A 19,436-nucleotide genomic window follows, 5' to 3' on the forward strand; every position below is an offset into this window, starting at 1 on the left:
GCCCTGGGATAGTCCTGTCACTTTCTCCCCTGTTTTACTTCCTTCTCTTTTTTTAAATTTAAATTTAATTTAGTTAACATATAGTGTATTATTAGTTTCAGGGTTAGAATTTAGTAATTCATCACTTGCATACAACAACCAGTCCTCATTACATCACATGCCCTCCTTAATGCCCAGCACCCCGTTACCCCATCCCTCCACGAATCTCCCCTCCAGCAAACCTCAGTTTGCTCCCTATAGCTAAGAGTCTCTTATGGTTTGTCTCCCTCTCTGATTTCATCTTATTTTATTTTTTCTCCCTTCCCCTATGTTCATCTGTTCTGTTTCTTAAATTCCACATAGGAGTGAAATCATAAGGTATTTGTCTGTCTCTGACTGACTTATTTTGCTTAGCATAATACCCTCTAGTTCCATCCACGTCATTGCAAATGTAAAATTTCACTTTTTGATGGCTGAGTAATATTCCATTATATATTTATACCACATCTTTATCCATTCATCTGCCAATGAAATCTGGGCTCTTTGCATAGTTTGACTATAGTGGACATTGCTGCTATAAACATTGGGGTGCAGGTGCCCCTTTGAATCACTATGTTTGTATCCTTTGGATAAATACCTAGAAGTGCAATTGCTAAGTCATAGGGTAGCTCTATTTTCAACTTTTTGAGGAACCTCCATACTGTTTCCCAGAGTGGCTGCACCAGCTTGCATTCCCACCAACACTGTAAGAGGGTTCCACTTGTTTCATTTCCTTCTTAAACTCTGGCAACCTCTCACCTGGTCTCCATTTCTACAGTTTTGTCATTTCAGGAATGTTATATAAATATGAGTTTATAACCCTTTGGGATTGGATTTTTTTCAGTCAGTATGATTCTCTGGGTATCCATCCAGATTGCTGGGTGTTTGAATAGTTCATTCCTTTTATTACTGAGTAGTATCCCATGATAGGGACATACCACAGGTTTGTGTAACCAGGGACCTGTTGAAGGACATCTGGCTTGTTTCTAGTTTGGGGCCATTACAAAGTTGCTGTAAACATTCACGTACAGGATTCTGTGTGAACAGAAGTCGTCATTTCTCTGGAATTAAGTGGTCAGGAGTATAGTTGCTGAATTGGATAATAAGTATGTTTGGCTTTTAAGAGACCATCAATGTGTTCCTTACATAATGCAGTAACTCCAAATTCTCAGTACATGAGTTTTCCAGTGGTTTCTTATGGTTTTCATTGCTCTGCTCAACTTTCCAATCAAAACAGCTGATCATGTGATTTTTAGATCACCAATAGACATTTTAGGAAAGTATATATGGTGGTTCCCTTGTTCTTTCATTCTATTCATTGTTATTGTTTATTTAGAGCTAATACATTCTTCATCTTCTGTTTTAGGGAAGATATGTTAATCTTACGTGATTTGAGATTGTAACGGTGAATGAGTATTTCCAAATAGTCTCATTGATAATCACTGACACTTTGTTTAAACTTTTCTTTTTCTATATATTTCATTTAAAATTGTTCCCAAGAAACAATGCCAAGAACAACAAAACATTAAACAAAACATTTTATTTCTTAGAGGTAATATATTTCTGGCACAAGCTGGTTAGTGATTAAATATTACCTGTTTCTGTGAAAATCAAACTTTCACAAGAAAGAACATTAACTATGTCAGCAAATAGCACTTCCAGTCACTCCCTTGTTCAAGGCAGAAATCTTAACTACTGTAATAATCCCCTCACTGATCTCTCTGCGTCTACCACCCAGTGTCTACACCGCTATAAGAGCGGTGTTTTAAAATTTCAAATTGGATCATATGCCATCCCTCTTCAAAACCCATTAACAGCTTAGGAGAAAGTTGAATATCTTCAATATGATCTGACTAACATCTCCATAGACAAGGGCCTCCACAGACCATCTCTCAGACTTCTGTCCATTCTCTACTTCAGGCATACTAATTCCATGATGGAGAGACCAATTTGTCTTTTTTCTGTATAGTTCTGGATCTCAAGCACCTAATACAGATGAGGCATAGTTCCCACTCCATAAATATTTGCTGAATAACTGAGATTATGAATAAATGGAAGAATTAATAATAATTGGCTCCTGGTTTGGCCAATCCATCAAATTAGACCATAGTTCTAAAAAACAATGGATACCCAGTGATTCTCATTCCTTAGTCCCTGTCCTGCTATTCTGCCTTGGGAATCCATTGCTTAAGAACTGGAATCCTAAATTACACTTTTATTCCTTTCATGGAAATTAAAGACATTTATTCTGTTTTTACTCTAATGAATACCCAGTGCTTATCACTTAGGGACACAGTAGGTAACAGACAATCCATTAACAACAGATACTGGGAGGAAAGTTTACTAAAGGTATTACATATAAAGGTAAGGGTGGTGTTTAGGAAATGCAACAGAGATTAGTGCACGACCCCGGGTCTTCTAGTAGTGCTAGTAGTAATGGTGGAGAGTCATTACCACCCCAACACTGGAACAGCAAGGGTGCAGGGTGGGTAACTTACTGAATCCAGAGAGGCTACCCATATGGTCCCTTGTAGAGGGACACAGTCCAGTTATGGTGTATCAAATGGAAGGGAGCTCAGGGAAACACTTATTATGATCTCATTCTCCTCCTACCCTCTGACTTCTTGCAAGGTCCCCTGGATGACTCATTCCAACCAAATGAGAAGGGAAAGAGACATGTGAATGCAATGCCTACAGGTCAGCTTCTCAGAATCCACAGAGCAGGATGGGGAAGGTAGTGGATTGGGAGAGGCTACGGAAAGATACCTGGCACGTAAGCTGAATGTTGTCAGGAGTCCAGGTGTGAGGACTTTGCCTAATGACCAGTGATAAAGTCTCCTTCTTCTTGTGCTTCCTGTAACAGGTCAACCTCTTACCTGACAGAGATTTACATTGGCTGCTCTCTTCAACCATCTGCTCTGGCTCTGTGTCAGTCATTCACGGGATCTCTCTGGGCACTTAGCTCTAGTCATCAGCTCTGAGCTCTCTCTTCAACCTGACTTGCCTTGCAAGTCTGATTTTACCTTGAATCGAAAAATGGTGTCCGACTCTTAAGGTGGGTAGTGTAAGAACCATGATTAGAACTCTTGAAAGCGAGTAAGGGAGATGGAAAATTAAAGTCTCAGCTTTCATATTCAATTATTTAATTTGAAAACCTCAAGCAGCTTCTCAAAATTTATCCTAGAATATTTCTAAAGATTATTATGATTTTTTTCACCTCTCCAAAAAATAAAAAGGAAAGATTTTTAATTTCAGCAAGTTGGATTCTAGTTAGGAAAATACATAACAGATCTTAATGATTCTTGAACTATGTTGAAAAGCAAATATAGTACTCCCTTGACTGGGACCACTATTTTGAAATAAATTAGAAATTTAAATCGATGGAACCTATAGCTGGCCCCACCCGGCACCATCTGGGAATGGCATAGCCCACTGGTCCACACTGACATGACCTCAAATTGCTTTACCTTGTGACAATATCCTGAAATTTTTGATTCATACCTGAGAGTAGTCCCTGAAAGACTTTCCTTACAAACTCAAATTTATTAGGGAAGGAAAGTATGGTATCGTTAGGTACATATGAAAGCTATTACCTCCTAATTTTCTACTGTCTGAAGTGTGCTCTGTAAGTGGGAAAGAGCAATTTGTTTCCTTATTTAAAGGCGATCAAACTGGTGTAGGCCAAATCATTTAACTTCACAACTGACATACTCTTCATCTGGGAAAGGGGATAACAGTGAGTGCTTCCAAGAGTAGGTATAAGGATTGGCTTGATCAGATGCGTCATGTCCCCTGAAAAAGTCAGTAGGCATTTTATGAAGGGACACTTTGTTCCACTAATGATGCTTCCACTGTTTTGTTTGAAGTTAGTAGGAACTGTGCTGTTTGAAGACTAATGTCAGAGTATCTGACAGTCTTAATAAAAATTCCCCAAATTTCAGTAACTGTAAGACACATGGGAGGGTGTAAGGGGAAAAAGGAAAAAAAAAATAACTGTTCTACCTTATCAAAACCTTCAGACTCCTCAGAACTGTGCTGTGAAATGCAATACTAGTGCAGTAAGAGCTCTTTCTCTTTCCTAAGAGCCCTCAACCCGTCTCCATGTTCCCCAGCTGTGTTCCTGGGGAACCCAAAAAGCCCCAAAGGGAAAAGACCTACCACCTAGCACCCCCTACCTCTCAGTCCCATCCCACACATGTTGATCCTGATGGTAAGAACTGTTGGGATCTGGTAGATAGTCCCATGTATGTGATTATTATATATATTGTTATTCCAATATGTATTTCTTTCCTTTTTAAGAGAAGGAGTGGGGAAGGGCAGAGGAGAAGGAGAGAGAGAAAATCTCAAACAGGCTCCATGCCCAGTGTGAGCCCAATGATGAGCTCGACAGCCATGACCTGAGCCTAAATCTAGAGTGGGACGCTTAACTGACTGAGCCACCCAGGCGTCCCTCCTATATATATTTCTTTTTTTTTTCTTTCTTGTATAATTTATTTATATTTCTGTTTTCAGTACCGACACACAAACTTCCTGAAAACAGATATATGAAGCTTGGGCAAAACGTGCCTATCTCACACAGCAAAGTATAACTAGGAGGTTGAAATTAAGTCTTGGTTGAAATAGGAGATGGTGCATTGCTCTGCTTTTCCTTGCTTCTAGTGCAAAATGAGTTTACCTTCACTTCTCATCCTCTTTTGTTTACTTGAGACTCTCATACTTATTTAGAGATTATTAGATGTTGCCTCTATCATATTTTTAGCAGAATAGAGAGGAATGAATTTACTCTAGGAAGCATTCCACTTAACTGTCTAAATGTATCTTTCAACTTACTACACAAAATAAAAGATTCTCCACAGCACGAATTCTCAGAAATGCTCTCCTAGTGGTGCACCCACTCTAAACACTGATACACACAGATCAATTTCAAATCCTCAAATCAGATGAGTTCTCGGCAGCTGCTTAAAGCATCCGTGGACTACAGATATCAACCCTGAGCATCAATTCTAATCTTCTATAAAATATTTCTGACAGTAATTTGTTTAATCTTCAAAGCGCTTAGGTTAACATGATATTTTGGCTAATCCAAACAAACGAGACTTCCTGAGATTTTATAGCTAAGAAATGGTAGAACTGGGATCAGAAACCCTTCTCTAACTGCTAGCTGCCCTAGGGTTCCTCCACTCCAACAAAATAAAGGATAAGCACATACCTTATTATCCTAGCTGGCAGTTTTGCAGGGGGTGGGGGAGGGTGCATAATTAATTAGTCAGGCAGTCAGTGTAAACCAGGCCTGGACCCAGGAAACCAGGTCAGGCTGCTTCTATATGCTTCCTGCTTTTGATAAACCACTTTTGAGATCTGAGTCCTGGCTGTACCAACACCAGTTATGGCCTTGGGTAATTACTTGGTTTCATGGGGCCTCTGGTTCCTTGTTTATAAAATGAGTATAATCATAGCTTCTCATGTGATTTTCGCCAGATCTAAGTAACAAAATGCCTGGCATGTAAAATGAACTAGATCCCTTAAGACCCCAATAATCTTATTACTACAATATGTAACAAAACACTACAGAATTTGAGCCATGACTCTGAAGAACAGAATAATTGCATTTTGGGTGTTTTGAAGTTCTCTATTTGGAAGAGGAGATCCTGAGAGTCCAGAGGCCTCATTTGTTTTGGTACAGCACTGATTGGCTTGACGGGACATTCAGGGCTCAGCAAAGTGCAGCCTGGAATCTTCTGTCTCTATCACAGCTTTTCACTGTAAAAAGTGTTATAAACACACGCTTTTACTGAGTACCCCTCTTTGTTGAGCAGCCTGCTAGGAAATACATGGTTACTTCTAATCTTTTAAATATTCCTTATATAAGTATATATAATTTATAGCAATACTGCATACATGTAAATAGGGATTATCTATATCTGAAGAAATTAAATGATTTTCTCGAGGTCATATAACTAGTAAGGGGAGAAAAAAATGTTACGTAGAGAGAACGTGACTATGTATCAGGCACTGTCTCAGGTAGACAGATGCAAACATGGTTTTTGTACTTACAAAGTTTACAGTCTACAAACTAAGATAAAAATTTATTCAAATAATCCTACAAGCACAAATAAAATTGAAATTGTGCAAAAGGCTATGGGAGCTGTCGTGGAGGATTTGATGTAGCCAGACAAGTTAGGGGAGACATTTCTGAACCTTTCGTCTTTGACTTAAGGTTTAAAGGATTATTAGGAGTTAACCAGATAGTGAGGGGTGGAGGAGAGCTTTCCGGGCCAAGTTGTGCTGAGGTCTTCAGGCAGGAGAGGGCATGATGGGGGCGGTGTGGCTTGTGGCAATGAGGCAAGAGCAATGAAATCACCTGGGAGTGTGCTGGAAGGCGAGGATGGAGACGGGGGAGGGACTCAATCCATGAAGGGCTTACAAGTCAGATAAAGGTATGTGGACATGGCCAAAAGAACTCACTAACAGGTTTTAAGCAGGGGAGTGATGTGTTCTGACTTGTCTTCTGAAAAGCTCTCTGTGGCTGCAGGTACGAGACGGATGGCATGGGGGCAGAGTGGATGTGGCAAGATCAGTGAGGCCGCTTGCATTATGCAGTGGTGCTAGTGGAATTGGGAGAAGCTGATGGGTAGACTAGACACATCTCACACTTGGGAGGTAAAATTGGGAGGACTTGAAGGGTGGTGGTGGTGAAAGTCGAGGAGGATGGCGTGGTGTCCATTTTGTGCGCGTAGTAGGTGACGGGCTAAAAACCAGCAGAATGGGGCCAATTTTGTTGGTGAAATCATGAATGTGAGCTTGGACGTGGTAAGCCTCTGGTACATTTGAGGTGTCAGGAGGGGTTCTGCGGTAGACGGAGAATAGTGTAGATAGATGGTGGAGAAGACTGGGATGGAGATGATATTTGCATCTTGTCACATTTAAGATGATAATAAAAGCTGAAGTTATGGGTGGGATTGTGTCAGGAGAGAATAAAGAGATGCGAGAGAGCTGAGTATGGAGCCTTGAGGAACTTAAACTGCCCATGGCATAAAGCGAAGGGTTTATGACCATCATGGAGGCTACAGAGAATTCATGCTTTCAGATGGAGGTGCGAATAGGTAGCACATGACATTGGACCAACGCTGAGAATCAAATAATCTAAATATGCCAGAAGCTTGAGTGTGAAAATATCTGAAGGAAATCCTTTCCTCCGGCTGAGGTTGGCACTACCTCATAGGCGAGGACAGTAACTTCTCAGTTTGTTCACCATGGTACTTCCTGGCTCATGTAGTTTGAGGACATTTGGCATTAGTTTGTGTGGGTTTTGCCTCGCTTCCCTTTGTTTGGAAGGAGAAAAGGGATTCCAGATCACTGTCTCGAAGTCAATTATTTGGGGAAATCATATACAAAAAGAAAAGCTTCCTTACACACCTAGCCCACCGAATATTTATAGAAACCTGAGCCAATTTGGAATCTCTCTCTCCAATACAGTAGGTATTTGAGAAATGGGAAGCAGAGGATAGAAAGAGTGCTCTGGAGCACTTTTCATCTGATAAAGCGAAGTGACAGTTTTCAAGGGTAGAGCCAGAGCTCATGTTCATTTGCATTAAAATCAGTACTTTTTCAAAAGAGGACTTTGTACCAGTTGGTATTCATTCCTAAAGAGTACCCAGGAGTGCTTAGAGTCTGTCTTCCAAAATGCTCACAAGTGTGTTCTAAACATGATGAATTATTTGAAAAAAAAAATTTACTGTTGGATTTTCTGACTGGTATAATGCTTTATTTAGGAATACAGCTTGGCCAAAACACATCCCAGGACATGGCGTGTCATTGTTAGCATCTTCTAACTATGTCCTCTGTACTGAATCAGGAAGTTGGAATGTTTTCGCACACATGCATCATCAACACTTAACACTCCTTCGGTATGTTGAGTATTTTCCACTGGCACATACTTCATTCCTTGCATTCGTGAATCACTTTCCATTAAAGTCCTACTACCATCTCTTTAAACACGTTCTTTCCTTTTATAAATAAAATGCATAAGACTTGTATAAATATATGTAATTTATAGCAATACTATATATGTATCTTTAATCCAATTTAAATCAGATTATCGTTAAAGAGCCTATCAAGTTCACATACATTTAAATAACTGTCTTTTAATGGAAGATTTTAAAAAGACTAGGACTCTACACTATTGTGTATTTCTAATGAATGTTGTATTTCTTACTCTTCAATAAAAAGCAAAGCAGTGGAAACAAGGAGGATACCAAGTTCCTTTGTCATGACAAGTTTTTAGGAGTCGTTACAGCTAACATAACCTTATCATCCTAATTTTTCCATGACATAAAATATTTCACCCATACATGGCCAAGGAATCTGTTAAAAGGTCTATTACAATGTGCTTCCTAACAGATGTGGGTAGCCTGAGCATTAGCTTTAGCTCCCTTTTCCATCATGTCTAAAACTTCTAATTATTTTATTCTTCCTCAGTGCTCAAGTTTGTGATGCTGTGGTTTCTCGCACACGGCATGTTCAACTAGGGCTTAACAGGCTTGAATTGCTTGGTTTAGGTCTGATACTTAATCATGACAAGTTCCCAGCTGATGATCGTGCCACTCATGTTCCCACAGGGCCTGGTTTCAAGCAGCATGTTGATATGCCCTGGGCTCTTCTCAGGGTACCGAAGGCCAACGTCCATGCTGTGAACAGTGCTGGGGAGGCCCACAGAGGAAATGGATGCCATGTTGTTTGGAAATAATGACATTTGGAAGTCATCATGTACACAGATTTTTTGTTGTTGTTGTTTAAAGCCATATTTTTGCCCTTTGTCCAGATTTTTGCTATGTTGTTTTGTTTTGATATTTGAAACACATGCCACTGTAAGCAGCTGTATTTTTTTTAATGCCTTTTGCTTTCTGGAGTAGCAATGTCAACTACGACAAAGTTTAAAGCAAGCTCTAGGGAAACATCAATTTTTGTGTTCGACACTCAGGACATTTACAAAAATTACTTTTAAAGCAACACTAGTAAAGACTTTAGCAAAAATACTAAAACGAGAGGAAGGAAAATATAGAAAGAACTTGGAAAAAAGAAAAGAAAAGAAGTTCTATTAAATATTTATTGTTATTTCTTTGAGAGAGCTTGGGGATAAGTTTTTTTTTTTCCTCACTGGGATGTCCTATTTGTATTGCTCCCGTTTTATTCTTAATTTTATCCTTATGGTTATCTTTTCTGCTTAAATACAAGGTTGTTCAGATTATTACTTCTATGTAGGTTAAGCTACCCAATTGGGTTGAGAAAAAATAGTTTTATTCAGCCATTTAATATCTGGCTTTTAAATGATCTCTTGTACTTCTTCATTAATAAACAGAACGGGGGGGGGGATCCCAAGAAAAGCAAACATAATCTGGTTCGTAATCTTACTTGTTCTGCAAGATGAGACTTGCATTCCTGGTTTCTTGTTTGTTTTTCAGGATACCAGACATTTGGACTGTTCGATCATCTGTTGCATAGTCAGAGTAAACATCGCTTGTGTTTTTATACCATCCACAGGTATAAAGAGCTATAAAACTAAAAAGAATGTCTGAGAGGGATTTTGGAAGAAATGTGCTGAGAAATCATTACTTTTTTCTTGTACGCAGCTCTCTATATAGTCTGGTTGATGTTGAAAGCACCATATTGTATAGTCATTTAGTGTTTAGGGGTACCCATCATGAAGATATGTATTTGTAGATATGTCTTCCAGGTGTTATGATAGATTTCAGGTGTTTTCTCACCATGACTTCATGTAATTGCTTCCTTCAGAGAAATTGTCTTTAGATGACTGGGATGTGTTGGTGGCAGACATAAAGCTAAAATGTATTGATCCTAACAGCTTTGAGAACACTCTGCAATTTACTGATCAAAGTACAGAATTTTTTCTTCAGTACCACTTGGCTGATGTGAGTTCGATGTCTTCTCTAGCAGAGTTCCAAATGCTTTTGAAAGTAGTGGAAAGGTTATGCCTCTGGGCACCATCAAGATATATAAGGTGAAACTTGTGTTTATATGCATGTATGTTTTGTTTGTGTCAATTTTATGTGTGTGCATGTGAGTGTGCATATATGTTTATGTGCCTGAGTGTGTGTTTTAAGAAGTTGAAGAATTCCTTCTAGAATGCAAATGTTTTTTACTTAACATTACTTCTAAACAAAATAATGGAATGATTCATTTTGAATACTCATAGTAGAATGCGTTTGCATATATATTCTATGCAAAAATATACGATGTAGGAGACCATATAAAATGTATTTTTAAAGTATCTTTTATTGGAGATATCACAGAATTCAAGCTTCTGTTGTATTTATCTTTAAACTTTGATATGCTAATGGTTCTTCAAGTAAACTTATCAATATGGTTATTTTTAATCTCTGGCATTGAGATCATGGCACTAAAAATTTCCCAAGAGACAGAAAATATGAAGAGCCTATTTGTAAGTAAGCAACAAACTTTATGTCTAAGAAAAAATTTTCTCTCCTGTGGGTAATGCTTTAAATGTCAAATTTTCACTGTCTATAACACGTCTTGTTAATTATCATAATGCTTTGGTGAAATTTTTCATTAGACTATAAAAGGTAGTCGTTCTCAAAGTGTGGTTCACATCAGGATCACTGAGAATTTGTAAAAATTCTCAGACCTCACTTCAGACCTACTGATGGGGCCCAACAATCTGCAGGTGATTCTCTATCAGGCTGAAGTTTGAGAACTGACCCGTGGCATAATATAATATGGCCCCGGCAAAGATACTCACACTGTCACAAACGTAGACACCTGCTCTATACCCAAAGGCAGTAAGGACAGTAAGACTTACAACGTGAAGAAAATTACTCTAAGGACAGAGTGAATCATCATGTTTGTCTTTTTTTTTTTTTTTTTTTAAGATTTTGTATTTATTTATTTGACAGAGAGAGACACAGCGAGAGAGGGAACACAAGCAGGGGGAGTGGCAGAGGGAGAAGCAGGCTTCCCGTAGAGCAGGGAGCCTGATGCGGGACTCGATCCCAGGACCCTGAGATCATGACCTGAGCCGAAGGCAGACGCTTAACGACTGAGCCACCCAGGTGCCCCAATGTTTGTCTTTTTGTACAACTAGTTCAACTATTATCCAGATTTGAACTTGCCACCTCTGTAATCCATTGTAATTCTTCCTGGACACAGACACACAATTTATTCACTAACCCCATCCGTCCCTTATCTTATAATGATGACTTCAAAAAGGATACTCATTCTAAAAAAATCCTTCAATAAAATCTCTGAAGATATGCACATTTCCAGTAAAGGTATAGTTTAAGGATCAGGATGAGCTGCTAGGTAAGTGGTGCAAATCCAGAAGATGGATGCCTTTTTTGCCTCTGTAATTTCTCATGACTTACTGTGTGTTTAGGAAGCCAAAGAACAGATTTTAAGGATGTCACTTATTTAATAAATATCTATATTCCACAACTTACCACATTCTGTTTCTTCAATTTTTGATTGAAAAGGACTGGTATGTGTTATAACATGGAAAATTCTTCCTTTATGATGGCAAGATGTTTCTCCTGTCTCAGTATTTAAAGCCACCTAGTCAGGAATAACATTTGGCAATCCATTGATAGAGTATTCAGTCAACTTCTAAAAAATGAAATGAGAACATTTCACTAGACCAATAAGAAACTAATAGAGAATTGATAGAAAACTCAATTGTTTTTTTTTTTTTTTCAGTTGTTTTTTCTAGAAATGATTCTGGTCCAGATAAGAGATAACAATGCACAAGGGTGGATTGTGACATACAGGTAGAATTTAGAAAGTGGACAGATGGTGAAGCATGTTATAAAATTTGCATAGAGGGGCGCCTGGGTGGCTCAGTCGTTAAGCGTCTGCCTTCGGCTCAGGTCATGATCCCAGGGTCCTGGGATCGAGCCCCGCATCGGGCTCCCTGCTCGGCGGGGAGCCTGCTTCTCCCTCTGCCACTCCCCCTGCTTGTGTTCCCTCTCTCACTGTGACTCTCTCTGTCAAATAAATAAATAAAATCTTTAAAAAAAAAATTTGCATAGAAAACTAGAATTCACTGAAAATTATTTTCCCCACTGACTACCTTGGTAACTAAAGACTAATAGGGATCTTGGAGCTCTTTAGTGTTTCTGCTTTTTTATTAAAATGCAAGTGTCTCTTGGGATGGCATGCCCCATATCAACTAAAATCATAACAATATTTGTTAACTAGGAACTCATGCTAATGAGCCAAAGAAAATGTCCTGGGGAATGTGGATAGTTGAGTGGGCAACAAGCAGAGAAAGAGAAGTGCTATGGAAAAAATGGAGGGCATTCGGAAACAAACCACCTATTTCACTATTTCTTGGAGAAACCTGCAATATACTACACTAGAAATTGCTGGCATTTAATGTATGGGATGCTGTATTGGACTCAAACTAAAAAGAATGGTTTATAAAATACAGTGCTTGTACTTTTTTTTTTTTTAACCTTGCTTCTCAGAATGAAAAACATTCTGAAGGTCATCCTTTTCTCCTTGTATGATTATTTTTTATTTGACAAAAATCAGTTAATTTGGAGGAGAGCAAAGCTGTATGTCAATGAATTGGTTGCAATCTCATCAGGCAATCAGACGTGAGATCAACACAGCTGTTGGAACAGTAACAGCCAGGAAGATTCTAGTCACAGGCCAGTCAGGAGCACGGGAGCAAAGAGCATTCTTGTCACGTGGGCTGACACCAGCAAAGATTTATTAATATAGTCCTCCAAGAGATACTTAAAATCAGTGCCATGCTTTCAAAGATTATAAAACAGTTTCATAGTAATATGGGTAGGATTTTGGCCGTTCTTAAACCTCTTCCTTCAAAAGCAAGTACTACTTTAAAAAAAAAGGGCATATAAAATCTAGTCTTGTTACTCTCTGAAGCAACATATACCATATTGCATATCAAGATTTTGTGTATAACATATTTATTTGCATACAGAAATATGTATTTCTATGATACAGTTCATTACTTTATTTATAGAATATGTATATTAAGCATACAGCATATTCCAGAAAGATACATTAAATATGCACACAGTTCATGCTGCAGCGTGCACCCTTTTAAAAGAAGCATATTTAAGAGGCATGGTATCGTATATACATGCTGAAAATACACTTTGCACAATTCATCCAGCTTTGGGTGCTTCCCTAATCTATTTGTAACACCAGTGCTGTGGTTGTTGAAAGGTATATCATCAAACTGGGGAAAGGCAACCACCAGTGAACTAAGTAGGAGAAAATAAAAGTAGATTGCATTTCTAAGTATATGTTGCCATCATTTTGAATTTCAGTCTTCCCCAATATCAGATCTCCAGGATCAAAAAAGCAGTGGAATAGATAAGGAGCAGAAGTATGTGGGACCTCCAGTTTCCACATTCAAATGGGAAAGCTTATCCCATGTGACTTCCTATATTTGTGACTTTGTCCTAACACTTGGAGCTGATGTTAAATTAATGCGAACTGGTAAAAGAGGAATCATTTCTTTTCTCTTTTTTTTTTTTAAGAAATGAACTGGCTTTTTGACATTCTTAATCTCCTCTTCTTATAAGACCACCCTGGAGTATTTACATTATTGCTATGAGGAGAGAAGAAATTCTTGACAGATATTCGCCTTTCCAGTGAAAATAAAGGAGATGAATCAGACTGTTTCTGAAAGATGCTCTCAATGTTTTTGAAAGGAAAAGTGGCAGCTCCGATAGAAACTGACCATATCAACTGCAATCATTTTAATGGCCAATTACCAGCAACCTCAATTGACTGGACTCTGTGGCAATCATAATGGCACATGAAGATGTTGGAGACAATGTGCTATGTGCATGGTCTGTTAATTCTGGATATGTCTATGTCCCCCGTGTTCCCAATCTGTGATTTACAAATACACTAGACTCATGGATGACAGTGTGTCTGATACACAATTGGTGAGCATTACCTTTCTGAAACAGGTGAGCAATTTGCATTGATATTCTAATAGTGATACAGGATTATTTTCCCACGTATACAAAGTAAGCTTTAGAATTCCTTAAAATAGACCAGGGTCTCTCGACTTTGGCACTATTGACACTTTGAGGCAAGTAATTCTTAGTTGTGTGTGTGAGGGGGAGGCTATCTTGTGCACCGTAAGCAGTTTAGCAGCCTCCGTGGCCTCTATCTACCAGATTCCAGTATCTCTCCCCCAAGTTGTGACCACCAAAAATGTCTCCACACATTGTTAAATGTCCCCGGGGGAGCAAAATAGTTCCTGTATGAGAGCCACTGAAATAGACAAACCCAGCAACAGTTAATGCAAACCTTTGAATACAATCTGTGTCTTTCTCATCATCTACTACGTTCAGTATTCTTCCCATTTCTCTGATTCCAGTTGACAAAGCTTCCACGATGTGTCAGTCTATATTCACGTCCTTGCCGTAATGCATGACGGTTTCTCTTTCAACAAGGTTGAGGTGGCTACGGCGAAGATCAAGAACAGAAGGAAGGAAGGGAGGATGTAATGGCAATGAAGAGCAAGAGGCTGTTTGATTCATGGTGAGTTGAATTGTTAGAGTGGACCAGAAAAGACGCAAATCCAGACTCCCGAATCCTTGAATCCAAAGAGTTCATCCCAACTAAAGCTGAATCTACATCGTAATAGTACAACAAGTTAATAAGTGAAATATTCAGCCAGTCGACTGTTTCATTTATAGCAAACCGAACAGCGCATTGGCTTGATGTCCCTTCCATTCAACTGATTCACTGATTTGAAGAAATAAAATCAAAGTAAATGTGGATTTAAAATTGTAAACATTTACATTGAAGTAACTGCAGAGTAAAGGAATCTGTATAAACTGATGCTGTATGTTTATACCTAGGAGATTCAGGGGAAATGACTGCAGTTATTCAAACAGGAAGTTATTTTTATAAAGGGTAAGTTACATACAACTATTGTTGGCAATTTGCGTCTTACTAACTGTTCTTTTTTGTTGTTGTTTACCTTGTGCTTTTTTTTTAACTTTCAAAATTGTTGAGAGGCCATTGATGAGGCAAGTCACACAAAACAGCTCTAAAGTGCTAAGGCTTAATACTGAAACATTAATCATGCTACTTACATTGATATTACTGGTCAAGAGATCATAAGGCCCATAAATCTAAAATGCAAAATAGGAAATTTGAAGTGAGTTTTATACGTTTGATTTCTATTGATTGGGCCATCTTCAGAAAATCTGATTTTAAGACTACAGCACATATAGTAAGAAAAAAAGTTGAGGGACAGAAATAGCTAAGTGTGAATCAATACAATGATGTATTTATCAGGGGCACCAAATAAAAAGTCTCTCCATGGACGAGAGTCTATATAAAGCCACCGTTGGGGTAACAGTTCCTGACCTGACTTTTGATGGTCTAGAATCCAAGAGCTCATGAGAAGTGACACAGGGGCCCCTACCCACAATTTTCGTCAGCTTTTGCTGACCTCACTTGGCCTCCATTAGTTATCCACTCCGTGTCTGCCACGAGATTCCTGTATTTCTATGGACGGAATTTCGAAGTTAAGAAATTTTAGGGAGAATTGACCATTTGAGGAAGATGGAACGGGTGGTTTCAGGAAATGTTCTTTAATGAACTTTTTCCTTCTCCACTGGGACATAGGATGGCTATAAACAACCTCACTGGACTCCGACTTGAGTATCATTCGCGAGCAGGCATCCAAGAGAAGGTCTTATTCCCTTGGGACCGACGCAGAAGTCACTGGTGCCATGAGAGTACGTTAATCCTACTTAGGATTCCAAATGAGTAAAGCAGCTTCGTCCTGCTGACAAAGGCCAGAAGGTCACGTTTTTCAAGTTTGCATTTCATACACGGGTCAGGCAAATTCCCGTTGAAACAGAATTCTCTCAGCCTTCTATTTGCCTTTTGCAAAATTCGTCTGGCCTCGGTAAACTTTCTCCAACTAAAAATGACTACTCTTTAATTTGACCAAACCTCAGTTTAAAAAATGACTTTGGTTTCTCAAGCATGTTTATGTATTAGGTAGGCTACTCCGTTCACATAAGAAGCTCGTTGAGGAGAAAACCAGGCTGGTGAAAACATTTCACCCAAAGGATCATAAGCCAACTAAATGTTTATAGGCTTTTATACCCCCCAAAGAATGCAAACGACACAGTGGGCAGGGGTGAAAGGCCCACTTTCAAGGCTGTGTCTGGTTGTATTTACTGGAAGTCCTGCAGATTTTTGCCCTTACACAATGTACAACAGGGAAGTACAAAAGCCGATGGTATAATGAGAAAAATAATGATCTGATCTAGTTAGGGTTTTTGTTTGTTTGCTTTCTTTTGATGATGGGAAAAGGGAAAAAGGTAAGGGGGAAAGAGCATTTATTATGTTGCAATTCTCCAAATAAAGCTGTAACAAAAGAATAATATAAGCTTAACACTCTGGAGACCATTTCTACATCCTGTTTTGACTCTTTTTCTTCACTTCTCCATTGTGTGATGTCTATTTCCTTATGTTTAAGTCTCCATGTTAGCTTGTAACTGTGGCATTTCATCCTCGTATGGACACACAGGAACAACAACAACAAAAAAAAGGAAAAAAAGAAAAAAGGAGCGAGGTTATTCTTCTTGTGCAGAGATAAAATTGTAGATTCAGAAGCCCTTCTTCAAGAGAGTACGAGAAAGCGTAGATTGTCCCTTCAATCCACAACTCCAACATGTCTCTTTCATGGTCTCATTGCTCCTAAACTGACAGGGTTTATAAGGTGCAGGTTTCTCAAACCAGAGCATCGGCACGACAAAAGTGTCACTGTTAGGCTCCTTAATTGCACATTCCATAATAAGACTATAAAGTGCAATGGCAGAGATTTTTTAAAACGGGGAGCTCTTTTATCCCTTCTCTTTTTCCCAAGCTCCCCTCACCACCTGCCTTCTCTACAAAGATGTTTTACCTTGTAGCGCCTATGTTCTTATAATGGCACATAAGAAGATGTTTAAAGGTCTTCTTGAAGGTGGCGTTACAAAGTGCATAGCACGCGGGGTTGATCGTGCTGTTGATGTAACAGAGCCAATAACCAATTGTCCACACTGTGTTGGGGATGCAGGGTGCACAGAAGGTGTTAATGAGCACCATGACATTGTATGGGGCCCAAGTGATGATGAAAGCCAACAGAATAGCCAAGATCGTCCTGGTCACTTTCTTCTCCCGGGAGGGAGGAGGCTTCTTTTTGGCGGGCTGCTTAGTCATCTTCACGATCTTGCGAGCTACAATATTCTGTTTCTCATCTCCGTTCTGACCTGCAGAACCAACGACCTCCACGGTGGTATTAGTTGGGGTACACGAGTCACCTTTTTGGGTCTTGGTGACAATTCTGATGCACGTTTGCTTAGAGTTCTCATCTTTGGAATGGCCCAGGGAAGTGGACACTGTGTTCTCATCTTGGGTGACTTCATCATCTCTCATGTTGGAGGCGACAGCACTGACTGAGGTGGAATCATTGGAGCTCTCTTTCTCCTCTCCCTGGACACAGTTTTCGGTCACCGCATCCCTGGGGGCTTTGCCATTCTGGATTTTGTTGTGCTCCAGGCCATCGTCACTGCCGGCCATGTTGTTGTTGTCTGGCTTCACTATCCTGCCTTGTACCAGACTGGGAGAAACTGGGTCTTGGTTGGCCACAGGCTCCTTCTTGTCCTTCTTTATCCTGCTCTTGCTGGCTCGGGATATGTGCCAGTATAACACGGTCATGATGATCACAGGCAGATAGAAGGCTGCGATGGCAGTACCAAAGGTGACAGCAGCGTTGGAGAAAAACTGAATGTAGCATTCCCCATCCTCCACAGTCCTCACCCCTACGATGAACTGCCAGAAGAGAATGGCCGGGGCCCAGAGGATAAAGGAGAGGACCCAGGCAGCCGCAATCATCATACCTGCCATTTTCGTGGTCCGCTTGACTGGGTAGGTGAGCGGTTTTGTGACACAGAAGTACCTGTCAAAGCTGATAATGAGCAGATTCATCACTGATGCATTGCTGACCACATAGTCCAGGGCTAGCCAAAGGTCACATACCACAGGTCCCAAAGGCCAGTAGCCAATCACAGTGTAGAGGGTGTACAAGTTCATGGAGAAAACACCAATGATGAGGTCAGCACAGGCCAAGCTGAACAAAAAGTAATTGTTGACGGTCTGGAGGTGGCGGTTGACTTTAATGGAGACCATGACCAGAATGTTCCCAATGATGGTCACCAAACTGAGGGATCCAGCCACAAGGACAATAAACACCACTTCAAATGTCTTATAAGGACTGGTCAGAGCCAGGCCATTGTTAGAGGAGTTTGTTGAGTTATTCATTTTGTGTTCTCTAATCAGTAGCCAAGTAGCCAAATACACATTTAAACCTGCAGGGAAACAGAATAAAATTAACAAGTACAAACATTGCGTTAAGATATACCAGCTTTCTTCCTTTTGAACCACAGTTTTTTTCTCCAAAATCTTCATTCCTTCCCCTCTATGTTTATTGTGCCTATCTGCCCCAATTCCCCACATAAAAGGTAAAGACATTAACTGGAGGGTTCAAAAAATCCTTTCAGGCTGGCAGTGTATTTGAAGTCTGATAATATTTTGAATATGTCCATATCTAGATATGAATATCTGTCTATCTATCATTAGTCAGTTTAACTGAGTATACTAGTTTTTAAAGTTTTTTAAAGATTTTATTTATTTATTTAGAGAGAGCATGAGTGGGAAGGCCAGAGAAAGAGAAGAGAGAGAATCTCAAGCAGGCCCTGGGTTGAGCGCAAAGCCTGATGTGGAGCTCGATCTCATGACCCTGAGCTTGTGACCTGAGCCGAAATCAAGAGTCGGGTGCTTAACTGAGCTACCCAGGTGCCCCTGAGTATACTATTGATGAATCGAACTGAATGAACTAAAGTCACACCTAAGACTTTCCAAAGCATCAAGAGGTTTCTGGTATGTATATAAAAATTAATAAGCCGATGGGAGGAAGAAAGCATAAAACTTAAAATATTGAGTATGTGACTTTTATAGTCAATATCACCTTTCCAACTGGAAGCTTTAAGCCTTTTTCATAATGATACTGATATCGATACTAACAAAGATAATAATAATTCATTAGCCAATACCCTTCCCCCCAAAGACTATTTTTTTTCTCTGATCTCCATTTTACACTTAAGAGTTAGCATCACATAGCTAGCATTTCCAATATTCTATGCCCTGCAAAAGAAGCTATTTACTAAATGCATATTGACAATGATTATGTGAATTTTCTGAATGTTTTACTTTTCAAGTCACTACCAAATTTATTATTCTACTGTTCTTCCTGCCAAATCTTTGGTGCAGTCAAGCTAGGATTTATATTTGTTTGTCAGAAGAAGGAACTGAAGCCCAGAAAGAGTCAG

At 39.4% G+C, this 19,436-nt stretch overlaps 1 protein-coding gene across 1 annotated transcript; it reads right to left on the reverse strand.

Moving 5' to 3' along the window:
- Positions 1-12,746: 12,746 nt before the first annotated feature.
- On the reverse strand, positions 12,747-18,684 carry CHRM2 (cholinergic receptor muscarinic 2). The gene has a single exon (XM_006745349.3). It carries the CDS (start codon positions 18,577-18,579, stop codon positions 16,969-16,971), a length of 1,611 nt encoding a protein of 536 aa, XP_006745412.2. The 5' UTR covers positions 18,580-18,684; the 3' UTR covers positions 12,747-16,968.
- Positions 18,685-19,436: the final 752 nt, after the last annotated feature.

The sequence above is a fragment of the Leptonychotes weddellii genome, chromosome 12, assembly GCF_054177405.1.
Source record: "Leptonychotes weddellii isolate Sample4059 chromosome 12, ASM5417740v2, whole genome shotgun sequence".
NCBI lineage: Eukaryota > Metazoa > Chordata > Mammalia > Carnivora > Phocidae > Leptonychotes > Leptonychotes weddellii.

What these genes read in the sequence shown, in the direction of transcription:
- CHRM2 (XM_006745349.3), bottom strand. Translation starts at nt 18,579, where the DNA reads ATGTCTTTACCTTTTATGTGGGGAATTGGGGCAGATAGGCACAATAAA.